The sequence below is a fragment of the Equus quagga genome, chromosome 15 (genome assembly GCF_021613505.1).
Source record: "Equus quagga isolate Etosha38 chromosome 15, UCLA_HA_Equagga_1.0, whole genome shotgun sequence".
Classification (NCBI taxonomy): Eukaryota; Metazoa; Chordata; class Mammalia; order Perissodactyla; family Equidae; genus Equus; species Equus quagga.
This window is the reverse complement of record NC_060281.1, coordinates 66,224,725-66,250,946: the sequence shown is the minus strand read 5'-3', so window position 1 is coordinate 66,250,946 and position 26,222 is coordinate 66,224,725. Positions and strand designations below refer to the sequence as shown.

At 41.3% G+C, this 26,222-nt stretch overlaps 1 protein-coding gene across 1 annotated transcript in view; it reads right to left on the bottom strand.

Moving 5' to 3' along the window:
* The window catches only part of TMEM132D (transmembrane protein 132D), a 595,229-nt gene that overhangs the window by 315,193 nt on the left and 253,814 nt on the right, over positions 1 to 26,222 (bottom strand). Inside the window, exon 3 of the mRNA XM_046638733.1 lies at positions 15,750 to 15,896. Within this exon, the coding sequence (XP_046494689.1) occupies positions 15,750 to 15,896 (147 nt within the window). The remainder of the gene's footprint in view (positions 1 to 15,749; positions 15,897 to 26,222) is intronic.

The window sequence follows — 26,222 nt, the reverse complement described above, 5'->3', positions numbered from 1 at the left end:
CCACCACCACCTCCACCACCACCACCACCTCCACCACCACCACCTCCACCAAATCTCCTTGTCTATTTATTCTTCTTTTTTCCCTTGAGTGAACTAGTTGGAGCTGGGTTTTCTGTCACTTTCAACAGACACAGAGAATCCTAACTGATACAGAAATCAAAAATATGTCTTCTCACTCTAAATGTAGTGTTCCGTCCAATAACCGCCAGCTGTCAAATTATGATCTAATTTTTGACACTGAAGGGCTAGATTTTTTATATTGTGTGCAGAACACTGGGGCTTCTTAGAAAATCAATAGTAAGTGCACACATCTCTCACTGCACTTACCTTGATGAAATGAAATGGTTTATCTGTTCTGTTCATGCATGTGAGCTACATGAATGTGTAGGGCTGTGTTTCATTCATCTTTGCACCCCCAGTGCCTAGCCAAGTGCCTGGTGTAAATTAGATGCCTAATACACATTTGCTGAACAGGACAGATCTGATGCAATTTCACTGCTTGAAATGATTGTCAGTGTCGAAGATGGTTAGAATTTTGCTTTTATGGTACATTCTTTTGAGAGCTATGATTTGTTTGAAGCTGCAGCCCTTCATCAGGAAAGCAACCCTCCAATTGCAGCACTGTTCTTTTGGGAAAATATGGTCCAGTGTGAGACAATATGCTCTGTGATTAGCAATGTTCCAGAATGCCCAGTGATGGAAACAAGGACTGCCTATAATAGAATTGCCCTTTCGTCATTTAGAGAGACTCATTTAATCAAAGCCTTCTACCATAAACCACTACTTTATACCATGAGAGGCTCTTTCAGAAGAACATTAACTCTTACATCTCCCCAGAACCCCATGTCAGCATGTTTTAAATCAACATTTCTCCATAAGCACCATGGATAGAGTACCACCCACCTTTATTTCACTTCTCTCTTCCTGCAGATGCCTATGGATGTCCCCAGTAGGAAACCAGGCACCCACATACATTGCACCCCCTGGAAGCCAGAACTCCATGTCTCATCACTATCAGTAGGTTGGTTTTCAGCTCTGCACAATCCTTTGAACTCACTTCAGAAAAGACTTTTTGTACACACACCTCTCTCCACATACTAGTTACAAATAAAATGAATATGAATGACTGATTGAATGAGTGAATGTGCAGTGCAAGCAACGTGATTGAAATTTGACATCTGAAACCCTTGTGGCCTTATAAATTCTTGGAGAGCCTTCTATTGTTAAATGTGATCATGACATTGACAATGAGACAAGAACCATGCAAAGCACTTTTCCTGCATTAAGCTCCTCCATCCTCAAGGCATCCTTAAGGTATGTGTCACCATTATGTCCATTTTACACATGTGGATAGCGAAGACTAATTAGGAAACCATATATCTTGGCCAATGCCACACAGCTGACAGGTGGCAGGGCAGGGTTTTGGACTCAAACCGTGTGACTCCACATGACCATTCACTTCGACACGATGCTTTCCTTACTACAGCAGATCTTCCTTGAGTCAAAGATCTTTAAGTGCAGCATCGTTGGCTGAAACTCAACCTCAGGACCTGCCTGCCTTGGGTTTGAGACCTCGCTCTGCCATCCTTGCTGGAGTGAACCAGGGAAGTGCAACAGATTCCTATGGCTGCTGTAACAAATTACCACAAACTTACTGGCTTCAACAAGACAAATTTACTTTCCTAGTTCTGGATATCAGAAGTCTGAAATCAAGGCATCGGCAGGGCCGGTTCTTTCTGATGACTTCAGGGGAGAATTCACTGTCTTGCCTTTTTCAACTCTGAGAAGCTACCTGCATTCCTTGGCTCCTTGTCCCTTCTTTGAATCCATCAAACCTCTGATTCCATTGTCACATCTCTCCTTCTGTAGTCAACTCTCTGTCACCCTTCCTTATATAAGGACCACTGTAAATGCATTTTCTCTATCAGGATAATCCAGCACAATCTCCCCAACTCATGATCTTAATGTAATCACATCTGCGAAGTCCCTTTTACCCTGTAAGGCAACACGTTCACACATTCCAGGAGTTAGGACATAGACACATTTCAGGGGGAGGAGAGAGGCATTATTCAGTCTACCACAGGGAGTAATTTAGGTTATCTAAATTTTGCTGGGTCCCTATTTCATGATCCATAAAATGGGGATGATATTTTTGTCTTTAGTGTTAGGAGAAGGAATCCAACGAGCTAAATTTAGAGTAGCTATAGGCAAAACACTTACAAGAGGCTGGCACATATTTATCTCTTAACAAATGTGAGATATTAGTATTCAGATTACTCTTTGGAGGTTTCTAAAAGTAGACATTATACTTTAATGAAAAGGGGCTGGTCTGAGGTTCCGGGAATGTCTAAAGATAAAAGAGATGTGTGAGATAAAGATGACGTAGCCATCAGGTGAGGGGAAACATGAGCCAGTTGCTGTATCTTACAGCCCTGGAACAGCAATTGCCTAGCCAGGGCTGGGGTAGAGCCAAGGACCATCTTCAAGGGTGTCAAGTCATTTCATTGCCCTATGTCAAAATGGCACTCAACAACAGATACTAAATGAAATTTCCCTTCCCCATGCAAAATTCAATTCACATCTTCTCATAAATCCTGCCTGAGGCTCCTGCTACAATTTCCTGGGCTCCTAACCCCATCACAAGGTCACTCTGAAATTAGTTTGGAGGCGGTTTTCTCTGTGGCAGGCACGGCACGGTTGAATAAGGAATAGGGGGAAATCACGCTTGGATTTTTTGGACGGTATTTATGCTTTAAAAAGAAAATCCAACTTCTGATATTATCAACTGAATAAGAATTTGTTAATTTTCTTCATTTTTATATGATTTTAATATATATCCTAAGATTATTACGTAACAGAATAAATCCATTCTAACTTATCTTACTAAAAGACAGTCAATGCACACCATATCTCATAAGCATTTCAGATATTTTTGTCGCTCCAATCCAATTTAGCATTGCGTTCTCAAATGTAAACACACAAGGAAACGCTCAAAGTATGTAATTGCTAAGATAATCAGAATGCAATCATTTTTCAAAGACAGTCCTTTCCCCAAAGAGAGTAAACAATCTCATGAATTCCTCAACAGCTCCCCTTGCGCCAACCCTGGTTTCACTCTTGAAGAAAATGTGTACATTTCTCTACGGCAAGTTTGTAGCAGCAATAAAATAATTAAAACCCCCGCATATTTTTTGTAATTAATAAAACTAATATATGCTTATTGTAAACATTGGCAAGGGTCAACAAATGAAAGACTCTAGGATCTGTGAGTACAGACATTCTATTTCTCTGTTTTGTTTAACACTGAACTCAGGTACAACACAGTAGCCAGCACAGGGTAGGTTCCCAAAAAGGCTTATGGTTTGGATTCAGGAGAAAACAGATTATCACACATAATTTCACCGTTACTAAAATTTTGTCATATTTCACCCTTAGCCTTTTGATTATGTTGTGTGTGTGTGTATATATATATACCAGTAAATTGAGAGCATTTTCTTGTGCCAATAAACCCTTGAAAACGCCATCTTATTGGCCCTGTTACATTCTGCTATGTGAACATGTTAAAGTCCACCCTTCTATCCTTACCTATTTGGCAGATTCCAAATTTTTTATTATTAATTAAAATGTGAAGACCATGCTTGTGTATAATATTTCTGATTATTTAGGATAAGTTCCTAGAACATAGGACCAAAGGGTTATTCAACATTTTAACAAATCTTGGCACATATAGGCACACTACTTTTTGATATGGGAAGTTAAATGAAGGCTTTCTGTTGTTCACACTTATATTCATGTGAAGTCGTAATACCACAGACTGTCCTCATTGGCAGCATAGAGAGGTTTAACCTCTTACATGTTAAAAATATTTTGTCCTTTACCGGTCTCAGCCTACTTTAAGAAACCCGAACTTCTTTTAAGGAAGGGGTCACTGATTTGATGGAATTCAGAGGTCTATGAACTCGCATGGGGAAAATGCATCTTTCTATTTTTATTTTATTTTAGCCTTACTGAAATTTAGCAATCCTTCAATAATGAACGCAGGTCGCCACAGAGTAGTGGTGACGGGACTTTTCACCCAGAGAAGTCGTGATGATCTTCATGTCAAATTGCATTTGTAACCGATATTTCAAAATAGATTCCACCCTGAGCACTTAACTGAAATCACGCCAGTCGTTAGGCGTGCTGCCGGGTTGCGTTTTCAGGGCTTTATTAAGGAAGCACATCATGGCAATTCAAAATATTTTGAAAAGTGAGTTTCAGTATAATCGCATTCCTATGAATTTTATTTTATGAAATTAAAAACATTATTCTGAGAAGATGCACAGGCGTCACCGAGCTGCCAAGACAGTCCACGGCACCTGCTGGAAAGGCAGCAATGGAGCCATGGGATCCGGCACGCTTCCCAGTAACACCCAGCACACACAGGCAGGGCTGGAGGACCGTGTGGGTCACGGGACAGGGCGAGGAGATCCCTGCACGACTTTGAGAGCTTCAGCACACTAAACACTAAACGATACACGGTGAGACACTTAACGCCATTCCGTCTTCCTCTCAGCCCTTTGGATTCCCTTAAGGAGAAGGCTCAGTTCGGCGCCCAGCTGTGCTGCCTGCTCCTGGAAGACCTGCTGACCGTCCGCTGTAACCCGAGGAAGCCGGCTTCGGAACCACCCTGGAATTCAATAATATTGACTCTCTTCATTGTTTGATTTTGACAGGTCACTTCTGATTCCAAGTGATCCCAGTTTTCTGTTTAGGGCAAGATAAACTCCCCTTTGAGTACATTTCCTTATATTCATGAGTGAAAGGAGTTCAAGGAGGAAGTGAGCAATCCCGCAGGTTAGACATAGACATGGTAAAAACTGTGAAAATAGTATGTTATTGCCAGAGGTTTGGGAAACCTGCACCAGCTTCAACATTTCTCTTCCATCAAATCCCTTCTGTTTAATGGTTGCAGATGAAACAACAATCTATGCACACAACCATTTAGCTGCAGAAGATGAAAAGCATCTCCGTTTCTTCACACGGCCCCTTCAGAAACCCGGGTTGTGTCATTTCTTTTCAAGGGCTCCACATAAGGGTTCTCCATGAGGATCTGTTGGCATGAGCACCTACAAACCACACAAATGCTGTTCTCGCCACGTCCCCGTCGGCATCAGGAGTGGGCAATCAAAACCGCGCTCCACAAGCGTCTCGGGCTGCCCGAGTTCCACAAGGACGATGCTAAGCAGTTCCAGACAAAGACAACACCAGCGACTAAAACCGATGTTGACTGAATTGAAAGAATACCTTCTTATGCTGAGAGAGTCCCAGCTGATTTCTGCACGTTTTGAAATTGAGCCTGACACAATTACATCCTATACTGGTATCTGCCCACTATTGAAAAACCTGTCTTTCTCTGAAATATTTTAGAGTTTGGATTACAGTAAAGAGGTAAGTGATCTTGTAATGTGAGGTGAGGTCATCAATAGCATCTTATTTCTGTGGTATAAAAACTGAATCTACCTTAAGACAGAGATGAAGGATCTAGAGCCCTCCGCATTTAATGCCTGGGGTCTTCTGTTTAAAGAAATAAACCTCTTCAAAATAGTGAGATGAAAAAGCCTTTAATGCTGCTCATAATTAGAAAGGCTGGTCAGTGGATTGTATCTTCTACTGCTGATCACAAAGCATTTACATTGAAATTAAGGGTTCCTTTGAGAAGAAGTTCTAAAAACTTATAAAAGCATATGTTTACACACAAAATAAAAGGAAAACGAAAGAGTAATTCAGAAAGAATTAAAGTAACCTGGTGCCGAATAACTTAGTGGATCCCAGTGAGAAGTTGAAAATCAATTAATTTAAAATGAGATCTAGAAATTGTATATGAATAGAATTACAAAATATGTCATCTCATGTGCCTGGCTTCTTTATCCATGTCTTTTCCTGCATAAGTAGGTAGTACTTTTTCATTGCTGTGTAGTATTCCATTCCTTAGATGTAACATAGTTTTTTTTATGCACTCACCAGTTGATAGACATTTGGGTTATTTCCAGCTTGAGCTATTATGGAAAAGGCAAAATTATGGATTCAGAAAAGAGACAAGTGGTTTCCTGGAATTGGGGAAGAAGTGGGGATTCACTGCAAATGGGTAAAAAGGGACTTTTCTGGTGATGGAAGTATTCTAAAACTACATTGTGGTGATGCTGAACAACAAAATAAGTTTTCTAAAATTCACATAACTGTATACTTAAAACAGATGAATTTTATGGTATATAATGTATAACTCAAAAGCTGTAAAAAACAGAGCTCTAAGTAGGAATATAAAGCCCCGTGCCCTTAGGGCTAATTTCTCCAACTATGCCTAAGTTCAAACAGCACTCCTAAGAAGACAAGGTATACGAGGCTAGCTGGTGACAAAATTAATCACCAGGGTTAAAGACTAAGAAGTCAGCAAGGAAACTTCTTGAACTCATCGGCACACAGCATGCAAGTTGAGAGCTGTTGGAGAAAGGCACTTTTAGAAATGATAGAAAATACAAAATGTATACATTTGAAAAATAAAATAAGACACCCTGTCCAAGAGAACAATAATCACAATAAAATTTTTAGAACATAAGAAACAAGATGATACTTTTCACAGTTGGACTGTAAATAAAGCTTCTTTGGATAGATCCCATAAGTTTTCTTTTGTTTCTTTTTTTAACGTTCCGTGAAATACTATCATCTTTCTAAACCGTTCGACAGGCCTTCAAGAAACAGATAATCCAAACACATCACTTGTTCCATCCAGCTGAGCACGGCAGGGAAATCTGGAGAGTTGAGGATATTTGGTAGGATGCTCAGAGTAAAGACTTGTCACGGAGAAGGAAGGCGCAGATCAGAAGACCGCGGAGGCCCGGACGGCTGAAGGATCACAAAGGCTGACTCTCCCAAAGAACTTTTCCCTTACCGTGAAAAACGGCTAAGGCTATTTAGGAGCTATGCAGAAATCTATGCACCTTTTTATAATGGACACTTATCAAAACAAATATGACTATAAATGTTCACGACCCTTAGCAAATATGAAAACATTTTTATATTTTGCATTGTGCATATATATTATGCATACATATAAAGATATAAATATAGACATGATACAGTTAAGATATAGATATGGATATAGATATAGAGACAGAGATAAAGATATACAGATACAGTTATAGATATAGACATGTAGGACTTTTACTAATAACGTTTTCCATGTTTAGAGAGGAGGATGCTAAAGACTCTGTATGTGAATGGACACACAGACACACACGTTCATTGAAATTTCAAGTTCATAAATGTGCATGAAGGCAAATAGCAGCCCAGGGTTTTCTAGCTGGGATGTTATGTGTCACATCAGTTATTTTTGCTACTGCAGACATTTTTGGTCATTCCAGTGAATAACGAGTTTTATCTTTCCTTGAAGCAATATATACTGGCTTGGTCGGACTCTGTGAAATCACAAACCCACAGAAACCAAACATTAGCCATGATCTATAACACTGGAGTGTGTTTATGAAGCATTTTGATGAACACCGGCAAGTGGCATAATCTAGTTATTGTTACTATTAGGTTATTATTTATGTCACATTTGCCAGTCCTGTAGCTCTAGCAGAAGCAGCAGTGGGGGTTTTCCTATCACATTGCTCTGGAAATCCTACCCAAAGCAAAGGCGGCTCCCGCAAGGGAGGACGTGCAGCAGTAACTCACTGCTGTTCCCCGCTGAAAGTGGGTGTTAAATAATTTCACTCTAAATTTGGTGCTCTACTTGGAAATGGGAGATATTAAATACCAAATATACGGATGTAATAAAAGGAAGGCAACACGAGGGTAAATTAAGGCAAACCTCACACTTCCTGGTGCTACTGCATAATGGGATGGGGTGAGTGTCAGGAAGTGGTAAATGAGTCAGCCCAAGGTATAATTTCATAGAGAATTGGGCTCATAATTCCTCTTAAATGGCATGCCATGCGCTTGAATTACTGCCGCCTCCTTTCTTAGGCTATATGTTTGTAACGGAAGCAATACAAATAAACTTACATTTCCTGGGACAAAACTCAGTGCTATCTTAGAAGATCCTAATGCTCTCTCCTCCAGGACACCTGCATGGCATCGTTGCACGCCTCCCCCTGAGTTTGTGTTGCAAACACTAGTCTTTTAAGGAGGGGCTATGTTTCATCCCATCTACATCTGGATTAACTCAGTATTTTTCTCCAAAACAACACATTTCTGTGGGTCTGTCTTAAAAATTACTTGGGTGGGAACATATCGTACATGACGTTATTCAAGTTTCCCACCTCTCTCAAGACTACATTTTCACGTCCATCTAATGTTGATATACATAAATAACAAGATCAATGTCATTCCTCATAACTGCTGAATAAGATTCTATTATATGAATGCACCACTTTTAAATCCATTCACCTCCTGTTGGACATTTAGGCTATTTTTAACTTTTAGCTATTTAAAATAATGCACAAAGAACACTCTTGTACACATCTCTCCATGTCCACGGCTTAGTTTTTATCTAGAGTAGATGTATCTACAACTGTAATTTCAGGGTCGTATGGACGCGTGTTTTAGCCAGATACTGACAATCTCTCTCCTAGGTGGACAAACCATTTGACAGTTCCTCCAGCATGTAGAGCAGGTCTGCGTTCTCCCTCACCCTCAGAAGAAATGATTTGCATGTATTTTTTTTGGCCAACATGATCAGGAGAAATGCTATTTAGTAGTACTGGAAACAATACTTCGGTCCGTTGTGTCTGTAACGCAGAAGTTACTAAAACAAATTTGAATGGAAATGTTTCTGATAGAGTCTAAGTTTAAACACAATGGGAAAACCTTGCTCATCCTTGATAGAGACTCCACATACGACTAATGTGATTCATCTCACACTCTGGGAAATTTTCATTTAGACTCTGGAAATAAAACATAATCTTCTGTGACCTAGGAGGGCTTGGGTGTGTGCCGCACATACTGTATAGTCATTTGAACAATCTAAAAAAATTAATAGGTGGTTTTCTTTGAATGGTATTTTTGATTATTTCAAAGTGTGTCTGTTCACATGTAAGATTATATTTGATTCTCACAATAGCCAGCGAAGGCTGACATTATTATGCCAATATTAGAGAAGAGGATTTTTTAACGTTGTATTACCTCTCTGGTGAAATACAAGACGGCCAGCATAAAAATGAGAAATAAAGATTAGGTTTCCTGAATCTTACACTCATGCTTTTTCTACTCTTTATGAAGGAATTATCATTCAGAGGGTAATATGTATGACTATCATAATCCGCAAGAGTCAATGAGGAGGATATTGAAAGCATTTAAGGCATCAAAAAATCACACTTGCCACAGGCAAGACATAACATTTATAACGTTATACCACAGTCTCGGGTGTTGTTGTTAAACTCAGGTTCTGAATGTCAGGAGAGTTTAATTGTCTTGCTGAAGACAGACTGCGGGAAAATATTTCTAATCAAATTATTACATCATTTAAAAAGAAAAGAAAAAAACTTCAAGACCTTTGTTTTCCATCACTTGCTGTGTCATCTTGACACAGTCAAGCAGCAGGAAAGTGCAATCATTAAGACTTTGCTTTCTACAGTAAAACTGAGCATTTTTAAACAATCTATAATATCTCCATTACAAGCAATTTTTGCTTGAAACAAAGAGAGGCCAGACTTTCTGGCTTCAAATTTTGGCAAGCCAGCAGATGGACAAAGCATCTAAAAATAACTAGTATTCCACTCAGCGCTTACAAGGACAAACATCCAGGACCCTATGAAACAACAATTTCCACAGTCACAGTGCATTACAGCTTTATCTTTTCCCTTTTCCATATGCTATCTTTTCCTAAATTCAAAAACAATCCATGTTCACTATGGGAATTTTCAGAAATACACACTGAACAAATAAAGGGGAAAATATGGATCACAAGTACTCTCGCCATTTGGGGATGGGCAATGGCAATTTCCTGACTGATATCTTTTCAATTTTTCCTGCCTTATATTTATTTAGAAACAAAATTGATACGATCTTGTAAGCTCTTTTGTCATCTACTGATTTTTATAACAGGCTTATTAAGATATAATTCATATGCTATAAAAATCACCATTTTAACAGGTACAATTCAGTGGTTTTTCCTTTATTCACAGAGTTGAAACAACCATCATCACTGTCTAATTTTAGAACATTTTTATTGCTTCCAAAAGAAGCCCCATATCCATTAGCTCTCACTCTCCATTCTGCCCTCCCCAGGCAGCCACTAATATACTTTCTGTATCTAAGAATTTGCCTATTCTGAACATATTATATAAATGGAATCATACAACACGTGGTCTTTTATGTGTGGTTTATTTTACTTGGTATAATGTTTTCAGGGTCATCCATGTTGCAGCACGATATCAGCACTCTCTCCTTCTAACTGCCAAATACTATTCCATTGTGTGGACAGACCACACGTGTTTGTCCATTCATCCTCTGGCTGTCGTGACTCACGCTGCAGGAACATCCGTGTGCGTGGTTTCTGTGTGGATATTTGCTTTCCGTTCTCTGGGGTAGTAACCAGGAGTGCTGGACCTCATGAGAACTCTGTTATCTCCACTCTCCACCTGTTCCTGTGGTCATTCTTCTTTTTTATACTCTGTTTGACTGGCTTTCAGGGATTTCTCTGTCTTATTTTCACTTCCTCATTCTCGCTTCCGAAGTTTCTCCCCCGTCTCCAAAAGTTCTCTCTCCCCTCCACTGATTTTATTTCCATGGCATCAGATCCAGTGGCCATTGTGTTTTTCACCTTCTGATGATCCTTCTTGTCTCAGATGGCGTCTTCTCCTGCTGGCTTGATCCATCTTTTATAATCCAATGCTTCTTTTGAATCTGAGAATGTTGATCAGTACTTAAAATCAGAATCTCTGCTTCATGTAGGAAATTCTGTCCTTATCGCTGATTTTTCAAGGTTTGCCCCAAACACTGTCTTACAGTGATATTTTCATACGTCTAGGGGTTTTCTGCCTGTTGGGGGAGCCTGCTCCCAAAGCTGTGCTCCTCACCTGGTGACTCTGCCTGTGACAGTGACCTGTGCACAGAGGAGCTCTCGCTGGCTTTGACACGCTCAAGCCCACCCTGCCACAACCTACAGCCTCAATGAGGACTTAGCCCTGACTTTTAGCCTGGGTCTTCCCCACTCACATTGCAGATCCTTCTCTTCTTATGCATATTTGAAATTGGCCATCTTTGCATCTTCCTTCAACCCAGTCCCATCCGCACTTTAACAAATATTTCCCTAACTTTCTAATATATGCATGCTAACTTTTCTAGTGCATTGCTAATGCTGGGGTCCTCCCACCCCTGTTTATTTCACTGGAAATTTCCATGGGAACCTGGTAGCATGAAGAAGATGGTTAAGTACTATATACTATTTCCATCATCCTACTGGAAATCCCACAATACTTATTCTTTATAAATTGCTGAGACAGAGGTTTCTGGCTGCCCAGGCAATCCAGTCTGCTCTTCTATCTGTGGAACAGAAAACTGATTCTGACCTGGGCACACTGCTGCCTGTAATAAATGATGTTTCCCACTTTCCTTTGAAGTCTGGTGTGGCCATGTGATTAAGTCCTGACCAACGAGAGGCAAGAGAGGATTGGGGGTTGGCAGGAGTTTCCAGGAAATTTACTCAAAGAGAGTTGATCCAGCTGAGAAGATCTTTCCTGTCACTTTTTTTGGCCTGCAACATAGATGTGATAGCTGGCACTCCCGCAGCCATATTAATCGATGAGGATAAAAGCCATGCATTAGCATGATGTTGAAGAGAGACAGGTGCCTGAGACCATGATGGTACTGAGGAGTTGCTATGTCAGCCCTTCCTCCATCAGGGCTTCTTTATGTGCGAGAGAAATAAACTTCTCTCTTGCTTAAGTCACTCTTATTTGCATTAAAAATTAAATAATCAAACAGAATCCTAACAAACACAGTATGGGATATATTTATTGATGCCAGCATTTTCTAACTTTGAACATACATTCATGATTTAATCATATCTGTCTATATTTGAAACTTCGCTTTTTATTTATGGCAGCTCATATCATTACTTAAATTATATTTGTTTTAAAATAAAACATATTACCTAGAATAAATGGAAAATCAGTATCATATGAAATAAATAGATGATATTATGGGAAAGGATTAAATTCTAGCTATGTATTCTTGCCTGTCTACAATCTATTAACAAAGGACAGAAGCTTTAAAGACAAATTAGCCCCTAAAGGAGATGAACTTCTCTTCAATCAGCCGTCTTGCTGGAGAACTAAAAAGCATGTAAGTTCCCATCATTCAAGTTTATTTAGTCCCATTTCTATGTGCCACCTAAAATCATTTAAGTAGCAACTGTAGTAAACTTTGGAAAACACTCATTTATGCAGAGAAGAGCAAAGAAATTAAAAAAAATATGGCTTTTGTTATACATTTACCTAAGTTTTCATAGTGCTATAGTGAGCAAGATTCTGAAAATGCAAAATGGAATTTGATGGATGGAGCAAAACTAGTTATTCTGCTTCTGTTCCACAATATTTCCTGGCAATGCTTAGTCAAAACAGATCTGAGAGCTGTGATAACATTCCTATGTTAATACTGAAATGATAAGGTTTGCAGCAACCCAACTTCTTCAAAAAAGGAAGGATGTATTTCAACTTAGATAAGAGATCTTCACTCTTTCCTATTGAGTTCATCACTCACACAAAAGTGTCTCTTTAATCCGTAAAATTACACCTGTCACAGTGGCTTAACTTCATTAACACAACTTCGTGACTCATGGTGAATTATTAGCAACACAAAATCCATGACTCTCAAGCTAATGAAGAGCGCCTCTTTTGCATTCCAATGATCAGATTCTGACTTTTAAGAATAACTGAAAAACATTCAAAGAGAGTAGGAAGAATTTATAAAGCAAAAGAACTTCCAAAGCAAAACCTACTAATACTAAAACATCCACTCCATAGTCCATTCTCCAATTATCCTTAGGATAAAGAGAAACAGATCTCCCGCCAGGTCACTCACTCGCACAAACAGTGGGACGTGACTGTTCTTTATTTGATTCCATAAGGACAGAAGTAACACGAAAAATTTTGAAGTGAGGATGAAAGTTGAATATAGTAATGAATATATCATATTCGAAAATGTCTATTTTAATGCTATACATTTTATTAAATGGTAATGCATGCACACAGTTAAAAACATCAGAGTCCAAATGGTTCACAGTAAAAAGTAATTCACATTCCGGCTTCTCCCCCAACTTTCCAGTTTCCCCCAGGAGAAATCATTGTTGACAGTCCCTCTGCTTAGAAAGTAGCTTCTCTGTGTTTTCCTCAAACGGGGCTTCAATACACACATATGCACACGGTTACACACCTCACCTTTTTGAACAGGTTATTGGAGACCATTCAGTATGTGTCCTTACAGATTTGCATCATCATATATATATATAGTAACAGAGATATGGTCTAATTCCAGAACTTTATTAAACAAGTATTTATGGAGAGCCCCAGACATGTGTACTGGACACTGCTGCAGGCACTGGAAACACAGCTGCGAACAAGACAGACAAGGTTCCCAAACCAAAAAAGTGCCGTTCTGCAGCTCCTCACTAAGCAAAGCCATCCCAGCGTCAGTCTGAGAACTGGATTCCAAAAGAATAAAATAAACCTCTGCATCAACATGTGTGTATATATAAAACACATTAAAACGTACATGTATATACATGCACATAATGAAACACCTACATCAGATACAGATATCTGTGCTATACACTGATACTTTCTATATTTATACTATATCTACTATATATACATATGTAGCATATTACATACACAGACACATACTATATGTATTTAACATACTATATACATACATATATATTATCTAAATATAAACATAGATAATACGCTATATATGCATATATAACATATTATGTACACAGACACATGTAAGTGTGCGTGTGTATGCTGTTTTCCATCTTCTGGACCCACTGTAGGAAACAGAACACTGACATCAGAATCTACAAAGGGATAAGGCACATGCTCCATAGAGAATGCATGATGCTATCAGGACTTTGATGGGATAGCCTGATATTCCGCTCAGGGTACTTGTTTCTTAAAGAAGATACTGAAAGAATCTTCAGATGAAAGAACAAAAGGGCAAGTGTCATTCTGTTGCACGTTTTGATATGTTCTGGAGATGCTGACTTTCCATTCCTTCCGTCCCATCTAAAGAACTGTTAACACTCCTTGGAAGGACATGTATTATTTGATCCATAAAAAGGAAGCTTACACCTGAATGGGGAGGAACTCCCCTTGGAAATTCTCCTTAATTCTTCTCCACGCCCAAGGTGAACTGAACTAACTCTTAGCCAGAATTTCAAAAGAAAAAAAAAGTCCAAATCCCTTTACATTTCATAGATAACACAACAGCATAACAGCCACCGCTACTAAGAATAATCCACAGAGTAGACGGCGAGAAAGAGAACAAGCCCAAACAAAAGCACGGCGGTCGGGATCCTTTCCCCGAAATTCCTCCTCCTCTTGTGTAAGGAATAAAACATCTACCTATCTATCCATCCTTCCTAATTTTTGCTGAATTCACAACACAAAAGAAACCTTTTACGGAGGCGATACCTTATTGCCAAATCATGACCCAGACATTTGAGCGTGTGCGAACTTGCAGGTTCACTAAGTTAACCAATGTGGTGGACGATCGCGACATAAACATCTAGGGAAGAACTCAAATACAGATGCCTTCTTTTCCCTCCTGTTTGCTCTACAAGGAAATCTTCAAAAAAAATTTTTGAATCATCAGTCAAAAAAGGAAAGACACAAATCAGAGCTGGAGAATTGATAAGCCAAATCCAAGAGCACCAGTGTGGAGCCAAGGAGCACAGAAGGGATTCCGAGAATCATCCCCAAAGTGGCATCAAATGCTCCTTGAAAATGAACTCAAAAAAGTGTAATAGCTGTCGGCTGAGATTCATGACCTCCATATTAGAATAAATAATGGAAAATAAACATTCTCTCCAAACATCTAGCTATGAAGTTTAAAACTCTGACTCCAGAGATAATGTGCTACATACCTGGCGTTCGTCCATTCGTTCTTGTTTCAATTTCCAGTGCTACAAAGAGCAAAAAGCAACCAACGTAAAAGTGGTAAAAATATGCGACCAGACTAGGAATTCTGCAGAGCCACAAATGAAGTTTCAGGAAACAGGATGAAACAGCAGATAGTTGGCCGTACCATTGGAAAATGCCTGCACACAAATACCAGCAACACGCCACATTTAAAGCCACACGGCAACCGTGGAATGCACCCGTGTGGCAAGAGATTAACGCACTCTCATTTTTAACACTTGCAAAATGAGTCATTTTATCAGAGAAGCCCAGACTTTCAGTTCACCTAATAATATGAATTAGAAAGAGGCCATGTTGAAGTGTAACATCACTTGTAGATAAATTCCATCTGCACGGAGTGGTCCTTGCAGGTGACCCAGAGCTGTGTTAGGATTTTAAGTGAGTTCACTGTGAATAATAGCTCACCTTTCCCAAATGAAGGATTCCATCCGTCTTACCTCAAAGCACTAATAATATAGATGAGGCATGCCAAATGCAAAGCACAGTGAAAATGGTTGTTAGCAAATCTGGGAAAACGAAGCTACTGTTGCGGCTAATGTGAATCTACTGCAGGCCACTGGGACTCACCTGTTTTCTGGGCCAGTTGATTTCTTCTGACAAACGATGACAGCTGGTGCATACTTCCCAGTATAATCCACGCTCTCCTTGACGTCCCAAATGGAAGGGCTGCTGGCTCTCACGCCAACGATGCTCACGCCTTTCTTCACCTTGGCCCTGTGGGAGAGAGCGAGTGCATAGCTGAGACAGTGCTGGGTTCTGGGGTTACTGCTGGTTCTGCGAACACCGTGAACTTAACTGCCCCTCGTTGCCTGGCAGGTGTAAGCTTATGCTTAATAGGATTTAATCACATATTTGCAATCACCTTCCAATCCATCTGTCCTAATTTTTCCCCAGTTATTCTTACCTTTAACAGAGGAGCTAGTAACAGTACCCTGACAGTAGGCAAGCATCAGATACACAATACTGTGTACAAAGAGTGACACTGTGTTAGCGGATAGGTTTAATTTTTAAAAAAAGAACTAGGGGCCAGCCCAATGGTGTAGCAGTTAACTTCGTGTGCTCTACTTCTGTAGCCCGGGGTTCACCAGTTCAGATCCTGGGTGCAGACCTGTGCACTGCTCATCAAGCCATGCTGTGGCAGGCATCCTACATACAAAGTAGAGGAAGATGGGCACGGATGTTTGCTCAGGGCCAGTCTTCCTCAGCAAAAAGAGGAGGATTGGCAGTGGATGTTAGCTCAGGGCTAATCTTCCTAAAAAGAAAACCCCTAAAGTTAAAACCAAGTAGAAAAAGGAAATGAATTATAACTTCAAAATTAAAATTGATAATAACAAGGCACATTTGTTGAATGCGTCCTCTATGCCAGGCACTGATGGACATTTCATCTGTATTACTTCATTTCCCAAGCAAAGTTCCAGTCCAAAATGAAGAGGCTCCCATCCAGACAGGTTAGGGAATAATGATGGCCCATAGGAAAAGGGAGGTGCCGAGACGTGAACACATCCGTCTGCTTCTGTTTTGCTCTTCCCACTACGTAGTCATCATCAATGTCATCACCATCACACAGCATCCTCATTACTAATACGTATTGATTAATTAACCATAAGGCAAACATGCTTCTAAGTTCATTATAGTTTTATCCTCTTTAATTCTCCCCAATGCCCTATGAGGTCAGTACCAATTTAATTCTCACTGAGCAGCTGAGAAACCTGGGGATCGTGCAGCCCATGAGCAGGTGACCCAGGATTTGAAATGCCTCCTACCCCCAATGCGGGTCGAACCATGCTCAGTGCTTTCCTTGGCTTCACATTAAACTTTCTAATGCTCAAGCCACTTCTTTTGATCCCACTCACACCCTCTGTCACACTCAACAGTGGTCAGCACGTGTCATGAGATCTAACATGTACTGAGACTTTAGATGAAGACATATTTACCACAGCAGGCGCGCTCTCCACCACAGACTTTGCTTATGATTTCTGTCCTCCATTCATTTATTCCTTCCTTCATTCATTCCCGGAAGGGATTAGATGATATGTGTACAGGTTTTTCTCCAAGATACCAGTGACTTCCTTCCCTACTGAGAAGCTGCATGAGTGAGAAAGGAGGACACACAGCAGAACTGGTTTCCTTGTACGTCCTTAAGTTTCTCTAAGAAATTCCAAGTGAAAAACAACTATGGGACGGAAGGTGTACATTAAAAGGACAATGCAATAACTGAAAACCTTTCGATGTATGAACTGCCTATGTGTTTGAAAAAGTCATGTTTCCTCCTGAGCAAAATATGAAGAGCTCTGAAGCAAGAAGACTGGGGGACAAACGGGGAGTTTGCTGGGTGACGGGGTAGAAGAAGATGCCAGAGGCAGCCTCTGGGTTCCCTTCTCCAGATCCGTGATGGCTGCGCCTGTACGAACACAGAGGCGATGCAGCGGATCCCGAGCCCCGGGGAAAATCCTCACTCTTACTCCCAGGAGACGAGCAAGCGTGGAGGGGACAATAACTGGGACTGGGGCTTGGAGAGTAAAGGAGGACTTGCCTTCCCCGAACATTAAGAACACTATTTCCCATAAAGACAACTTTCAAACACATTGTGCAGAAGCAGCTCACACAGCAGGTTTGAGAAGGCCGGTCCTAGAAAGCCCTGCGTGCAAGGCTGACCCCTGGTCTGGCATCTGGGAACTTGGATTTCGGGAGGGCTCCCTCCATTCCGTGATGAGAGGGGCTCACTGTGCCTGATTGTTTGTACAAACAATGTAGTTTATGCTGGACCCCCGCTTTCTTTCTGGCACCCCAGAATTAGGGTGCACACCTGGCAGATGGTGCCAAGGTGACCAGCCCGCAGTAAAAACCCTGGGTTCCTAGGCTCAGAGGAGCTGCCTAGCTAGACGACACTTCACTGCTCATTGCTGGAGGAATGAAGCACGCCCTGTATGGCTCCAGCAGGAAGGGACTTGGCAAGCTCACACTGGTGTCCTCCAGATGTCCTCCCCTGGTCCTTTCCCTTTGGCGAATTCACTTTGTGCCCTTTCGCTGTAATAACTCTGAGTCATGATTAGGACTGTACGCTGGGTCCTATGAGTCTTCTTAGCAAGTCATTATACCCGGGGGCGGTCCTGGGGACCCCAACACACACACTGATTTGACTGTTCCACAAAGAGAAGAGGAATCACTCTCATGTGTGGCCCTTGGTGCGCAAGCTAGCATTTATAGAAGGTGAGCACCACGCATAGCATTGTTTCTAGAGGAAAATAAATAAATAAAATTTTTGTGTTGCAGACAATCATCGTGCAGGCCAACATTTTGAATGAAGTCATTTATAAATTGGGAACTGCATGCATAGGCCAGAAAGCTGTCTGACCTTCTAGATCCTCAGGTGAAACCTGCGGGTGAATAAGCTACGATTCCTGCCTTGCAGGAACTCAATTAAATTGTAGGCAACCAAGATGAGGTGATGAGAAAAAGTTCAATTCGCTGTGGACAGCTACGATTCTACTAAGATGAATTCTAAGGGCTGTCCCAATTACTGTGCACTGGAATTTTATTGAATCAAATTTGCTTTAAATAAATAGGTCATCAACCTGGATTTGGCAATCTTTTTTACTATAGAGGAGATATCAGCATATAAGCCTTTTCTGATATAGAATGGGCTCATATTTTTCTTATATTTTATTCATAAGTAGGTCATTTGGAATTCAGATAATGCTTCTCCAATGAATCATTTTTAAGTTCTTAGGAAAGAAGACGATTGCTTCTTTAACCCATGAAGTACCCAATATCTGATGCTAATAATTCTGTTGCGGCTACATGAAGCTATGACTTATAGTATTATTTCAAAGGGAAAATTCTTTATGAAATTTAGTGCAGGACACTAGGAAGTTGTGTTTCATAGATTCAGAATATTTCCATAAGGGAAGACACATATCTATACCATAATTCAGACGTTCTGAATTGGGGAAGGTCTCCTTGCTCAAGAAATGTCACTGAATAGTGTGTGTTTATTAAGGATGAATGTATGCAAGAAACTGGGTGGCTATTCCTCAGAGACATATCTATGGTATTTACTGAGTTTGCACTGAGTTAATAATTCTGAAACGCTAATCTCAGAGCTGTAAGTGGCAGTGTTTTGGAGCCATTAAGATAATTCTTAGAACATGTGCAGTGCGGCTTCACTGGGTCTGAAGCAAATGCTAATTCCTTTCTTTGTTTATGCCAACTGAGTTACTTACATTCATTAATGGAAGTTTTATAACCTACTTGTGGTTCAATAAATACAGGTTACACTGACAGCTTCATTACACAGAGATAAACACAGGACTTGATTTCCAAAGACACTTTGCTGTATATTTATACTTGATCATATGTCTACCATAGTGATGGAGGAAAAGCCATAATTTCCCCCCATACTATGCACATGTCCCCTGGAGCAGTATAAATAAAGCCTGCTTGCATTAAGGGTATATTGTGTTTTTAAAACATAATAGAGCTATGGTATACACACACACACACACAAACATATATATACACTCATATAAACACACACATATATCTATATACACACATACATATACACACACACTCAGACGTATACACACACACGTGTGCACTTGTGTGTGTGTTCCAAGTACAGTATCCAGTAACATCATTGAAACAGCTAGTAATCTGGGCTCAGAATTGTGGTGCATATTTGTTGTTTTCGCTCCCCCACATCCATCCAATCTCTCATATTCTGGGTAACAGAAGGATGAAGCACACTTACAAGTGGTGTATGTTTGGTTAAGGGCAATCTTTCCAATTAACTGGTGGAAACTTGTATTTCCCCATCGGTTCAAAATCCAACAAAACTCCTTTGGGTCAAAGCAAAGCTTTTTTGAGTTTCTCCCTGTCTCCTTACTTATTTACTCTCATTAATTGTGGGAAAGAATAAAATAAGCTCTGTTTTCTCATACGCAGTAGCTGTCCTATTATATTTTGCAATCACTCATTGCTTCTAATTTCTAATTGACCAGGAACAATTTATGACAGTACCAGTTCCCACCAAGACCACACATTACACAGCATAAAACATTTTTTTATTTTAAGAAGGAATTTCAGCCCCATCCCTGTGCCTCGGCCCTGCCCTGGCCAACAATTATGTTAATGTGCTTGTTTATGATGCTATTAGCAGTTCTTTGTGAATCGAGTCCCGCTTTTCCCTCCATGTGGCCCTGGGCCCTCTTTCAGTGCCTGGAATATACCTGCTAAGTCTCTTTGCATGGCTCTGGGACTGTCCCAACAGACACAGGCAGAGACCAACAGTGCCACAGAAGAGCTGATCCTAGTGAAGATAACAATCTAAATTAGCAAGTTCCAAATACTTTTTTATCATGCAGTTATACCAGTAAATTATCTTTTTAGTATTCAACCTTAATATAGGCATATTTATTTATCAACTTTATACTTTGAGTATTGAAATAATATGTGTGCTATAAAACACAAAAATATACATAAAAAATGATGAGATTACAGATAAACACGTCGAGTCCTAGTTTTTCCTCATCCCAATGAACCATCTTACACACCCTTGGGGTGCACGCCCCCAGCTTGAAGGAGTTGCTCTAGTGCACCGGAACCTTTAATCCCTGAGCAGGGGCTGAATGCACACGATGAGCAGAAGTCGTGTTCTCATGAGGCAGGTAAATGAATGTTTCCAAGGAGCTTAAATGCTCCTGCCGCCTCTTTGTGCTCAGTCTTCATGAGGATGAAGGAATCTGTTTTCACGCTCCATTTTTCTGGTAAAGTTAAATACAGACTGAAGGCCATTCACTCCCGGGCAAACCATTCTTGGTGTCTTGCCATCAGGGAGGCACTGCCCGTCCCAGAGGGACACGCGGAGCTGTGTTGCACAGTCCGGCTGTCAAAGGACCACCGCACGTGGGAGATAAAGGAGCGAAGATCAAGCGTGGAGGGCAGCTCGTTCACAGCGGGAGGGGAGTCTCCAGGACCCCCAGTGGGAGGAGCCAAGAGTGGAGGGACAGTGGCGCCTGGCCTCCAGAGGCGAGAACAGTTCTCAGCAAGGGGTGGATTAATCGTTAACTGGAAAGCACAAGCTGAACTGGGGATGACCACTCGAACTGTGAGCGCGGGCCTCGTGCACGGGGCAGCTGCCAGCTGCCACGCAGTCCTGGTGCTGCCAAATCTTTACGATATCGAAGAGAGGCCAGAAATCCTCACTATTACAAGAAATTCCAAAATTTTACAACACTGTCCTGGCCAAACAAACCATTCGAGGATTGGAAGCAGCCCCATGGCATCAGGTTGTGACTTCTGTTGACTGGAACGTACTAAGTTAAATCTATTCCAAATGAGCGGACGCATCAATGAGCGATGTGAAACGTCCCGTCACCTCTGGGGCATAATTGAGGCATGCGAGCATCGGATGAACTTACACCTGCGGGCCCCCTCCACATACACACTTGAATAATAATAGCTGTCTTACTTTTGTCTTGATTAAGTGGATGGAATATGCTCATTGTAGAAAAACAATGAGTAATCCGCAAAGGTGTAAGGAAGAAAGTAAAATTGACCTGAACTCTCATCACGCTGAACCTTAACGATCAATACTTTAGTCACCATCTTTCTATGTCCTTCTTTATTCACGCCTCATCTGTAATTTTATATAAATAAGGTCATGCCCAGGACTCCCACAGGGCCATACAAAAATGTCCTGACCCACCCCAGGAAGCACCATTCATATAGATTATAATGTGAAGAGGGCCTCCTCGAGTTGAGCAATGCACAACCTGCACAACAGTATGCAGCAGCCTTGATTATATTAAACACGCTGCTTTATTCACAGATCATCCTGGTCTCTTCTCGACCAGCCCCAGGGACAAATACAATGGCATACAGCAGGAACTGGGCTGGCCACATCCCACTCCGGAGAGCCCAAGGAGGAGAAAAGACAAAGCAACATCTTGACCCAAAGAGAGAGCAACATGTGATGGCAAGTGTCCTGCCGGGCCGGCTGCTTGCTCTGAGGACCTCCTGCGACTCCTGGGCCTGGATGAGGCAGCACTTTTCATTCCATTACACCCGGCCTGTGGGCTTTCTGCGCCAGCTCAGACAGATGCTCAATGGCTTTTAAACAGTGATCTTAGAGCTAATTGCTTCCTGCACATAATCTTTAGTCTTTCCCAGCACCTGGTTCTCCTTCTGACTCAGTTCATGGGAAAATCCCACAGGCCAGTCTTTCCTAGGAGTGCAAGGGCAGAACCGACATGTAATTAGTAGAAACAGGACAGAAGGGACTGCACACCAGATGGGAACGTGCCAGCATGATGAATATGGACGCCAACTGTCAGAAGCCCTGGAGGGAGTGATCCTGCCTCCCCCCCCCCCCAAAATCTTTGGCTAAAAATAACTGAACCAGGAAATAAAAATAATGAATAATATTTGGTGAGTAAGACAAACCTGTTACTTTGTTTGTTATTCGATCATTTATTCACTCAACAAATACTTTCTGAGTTCCACCTGTTTTCCAGGCACTATTCACAATACTGGAAATGCAAATAAGAACAAAACATGTGTGTTTCCTACAGACACAGAACTAACATCTTAGCGAGAGAGACAGAACACAGGCCAACACACACACACACACACACACACACACACACAGTATCATGTTGATATGTTCTATGAAGAAAAAGAAAGCAATGCAAAGGGATAGAGTGCCCAGCGTAGGGTGGCTATCTTAGAAAGACTTAACTTATTTTCTTACTCACATGCCTGCCAAATGGTAAAGCCAGCAAGGAAAGCACACGTGCAGGCAGAAGGTAAATGCACACACAGGGATGTCTTCTAAATTTGACTTGCTCTTGCCTAGCACGTGAGTAGGGAGGAGACTCTCTTGTTCCTGCTGAAAATGGTCAGCCCACCACCCAACAGTCAAGGACGCTGTTTAAATATTCCACAGCTTATTATGCGAGACCAGTGTTTATGGATTCATGGGAATCATCATGACCCCATGCAAACCAGTAATTCTCACTTGGAAAAACAAAGGCTTGATATAGACAGCATCCCTGAGCACAACCTCCCAGTAAACGACGGCTGAGTTGGAGGGGGCAGCAAGAGAGGGCAGAAGACGCTCCCTGGCTCATCATCGTTTCTAGAAAGACAGGTCAAGTTATTAGCCTCATTGATACTAAGGCAAAAATGACGCCACTCTCTGCCCTGCCCATGCGTCCGGGATTAGATGGAACCACCTCATTCTCTAAACGCTATTGAATCTCCCATCATGGGGTCATCCAATAAATCAACAGACATGCAAGAAAAAGTCCTATCCTTTGTTAAACACAATGAATTCTGTAAGATACACTATGCCAAGTCCTTAACATGGTGTCTGATAGAAAATAAATTTTAGCCATTGTTATTATTATTATTTCCTGTGTTACATGGAAACCTTGATGCCTGACTATTTTAAATCAACTTTCACCCTCACCCATACAATTTCCATCCATCTATAGCCAAATCACCAGCCAATCACCAGCCAAAGCCCCAATTCTTCTAAAATAAATAGAACAAAACAAACACAATCTTCGCATTCCGGTGGGAGACAGAAGATGCAGACTCAGAGCTCACGTTGGCTCTAGAAGTTCCATATTTCACCAGGACAATAATCCCAGCCAAGCAAACAAGATGAATATTTATAAGAAAACCAGATCCGGAGTGGCTTTCCCAGTGACTCGCTCTCAGAACACTCGGCTCCCTTCCCTGTTCCCAGGGCACGGCAGTGTGCTGCGGGCTGCGCGGCGTGGGCTTCCCAGGGGGTGGGACAAGACCTCATTTTATTGTCTGTTACAAGCCCCAACCTCTAATTTCACCTACAGCTCATAATAGAACCCAGACTGCTGTTTTCTCCAGGATTCAAGGTTACCAGTGTTTTAGAGGGATTGTTTAAATATATTTCTTCAATTAAGGAAAACATTCTAAATCAAAACCAGAACCATGGTTAACAAACTCACATTTCAGGGGCATCTTTTGGGAGGTTGTTAATTTTTAATTAACCTTTTTTTCATCGAGAAAATAAGACAGGCACGTTGTAAATGTTCAAATGTTACAAACGGGGCTACCTAAAGAATTCTCCCACTGCAGACTTCTCTTCCCCAACTTCTCCCCAGTTTAGCACACATTTTCTGGGAGATCAACTTATTTAGACATGTAGATTTTTTAAAATACCAGTGGCAACACGCTGCACACACTTACACTTAAAAACATGTCTTGTAGGTACATCCATAGCAGTGTTTATAGATCCGCTGAATTCTTGATTCACAATTGCAGACTACAGTCAGGCGTCGCTTAATGATGGGGACACATGCTAAGAAATACATCTTTAGGAGATTTCGTCATGGAGTCCATCATGGAGTGTGCTTACACAAACCTAGATGGTACAGCCTACCACACACCTAGGCCCTATGGTACTAATCTTATGGGAACACCATCATATATGTGGTCCATCGTTGAACATATGCCATTGTGTAGGTGTATTTAAACAAAATCTAATTGACTGGTGCCCATCTGATGGACAAATAGGTGGGTCATCCTCCTAAAAATGGGGGTTTCCAGATGGCAGAGGATTGGTTAGAAGGACGGTAGGAAAGTTAATCCTACCATCTTGTGTCCCTAGGCAAAGGGACACCTTGACTGACTAAGAAGAAAGTCATTTACCCAGAAATGCACACGGGGAAACACAGTAATGCATTTCAAAAAATTATCACCTCTCTTATTTTACAAATGAGAAAACCAAGATTTAAAAGACGTTAGAAAGACCAGATATTTCCTTAGGCCGCCTGAGTGGCCTGTTGGGCGTGTGAAGGAATAGAAGCGCGTATGACACTGTGCTGTCACCTGCTGGGTGTGGCAGCTGGTCGGACTTCTCTTCCAGGCACATGGCAGGATTCACATCTCCATCCCTCTGGAGTTAGGTGAGGTCACGTGGCTTTGTTCAATGAAATGTGAGCTGCAGGGACATGTGTCACATTCGGCTGAAGCTTGCAGAGGTAAAGCTTTGTTACATTGTCTTTCCCCTCCACCCCAGGGATTGTAAATGTTCCAGGTGGTGGCTGCTCCATCCTCTGGGCCTCAGCTGAGTGCAAACCAAAGCAAGGAACCCGGGAGATATATAATGAAAGACAAATAAAACTTGCGGCTTCAAAATCCTGAGGTCTTGGGGTTATTTGTTACTGCGGCATAACCTAGACTTATACGATCTCTCAGTGAGATCCTCGGACTCTTTTCCTAGTAGCATCTAAACTAAAAGTTTGAGTGAGAATTTGTGGATGTTTACTGAGCCCTGATTACATAAGCAACAGACTGACCTGGTGGCTATTGGAAAGATTTACTCTTTATGTAGAACAGAGATAATTTTCCAGATTTTATGGCCCTGGGTAAAAAAACAGAAGACACGCTCCATTTTTTTTTTTTTTTGAGGCAACCAACTATTATTCCACAAGGATGTGTTTTCCTATATTTTTATCTTAAAAAAAATCCTGCTAGAGAATCTTGTGGACTCTGTAGCCTTGGGAGCTGAAGGAGGGGGCTTCAGCCCTCTGCCTTCACGTGTAAAATGGGGTTTATTTCCCGAGGGATGGGTCAGTGTTCCTCCTCTCTGACTACACCTGGAAAGTGTTCTCTCTTGCGATAACTCCTCACACTCTTGACTTTGACCAAGGCCTCCTACTTGGCAGCACGCTTCTGAACCAGCTCCTCGTTGACATCACATTGCAGCACTTAACAGCCCACATGCGATAATGCTGTTATTTGTCAGCAGCCAGCTGTTCCACTTTCTACAACACTTAAGTAACAATTTCACAGCCATTACCAGACTGCCGTAATGACACTGGCTGAAAGCTGAGTGCTACACTGATTATAAACCACAAAGAAAGCCAGGGGAGGTGAAGACAGACACTGATAAATCAGAAAGGACGGCTGCACATTTTAATTGATTGATTTAAATCCCCACTCAGCTTCCTTTTCTTCACTTCAGCCCACTTGGTGTGTAGCAGATAT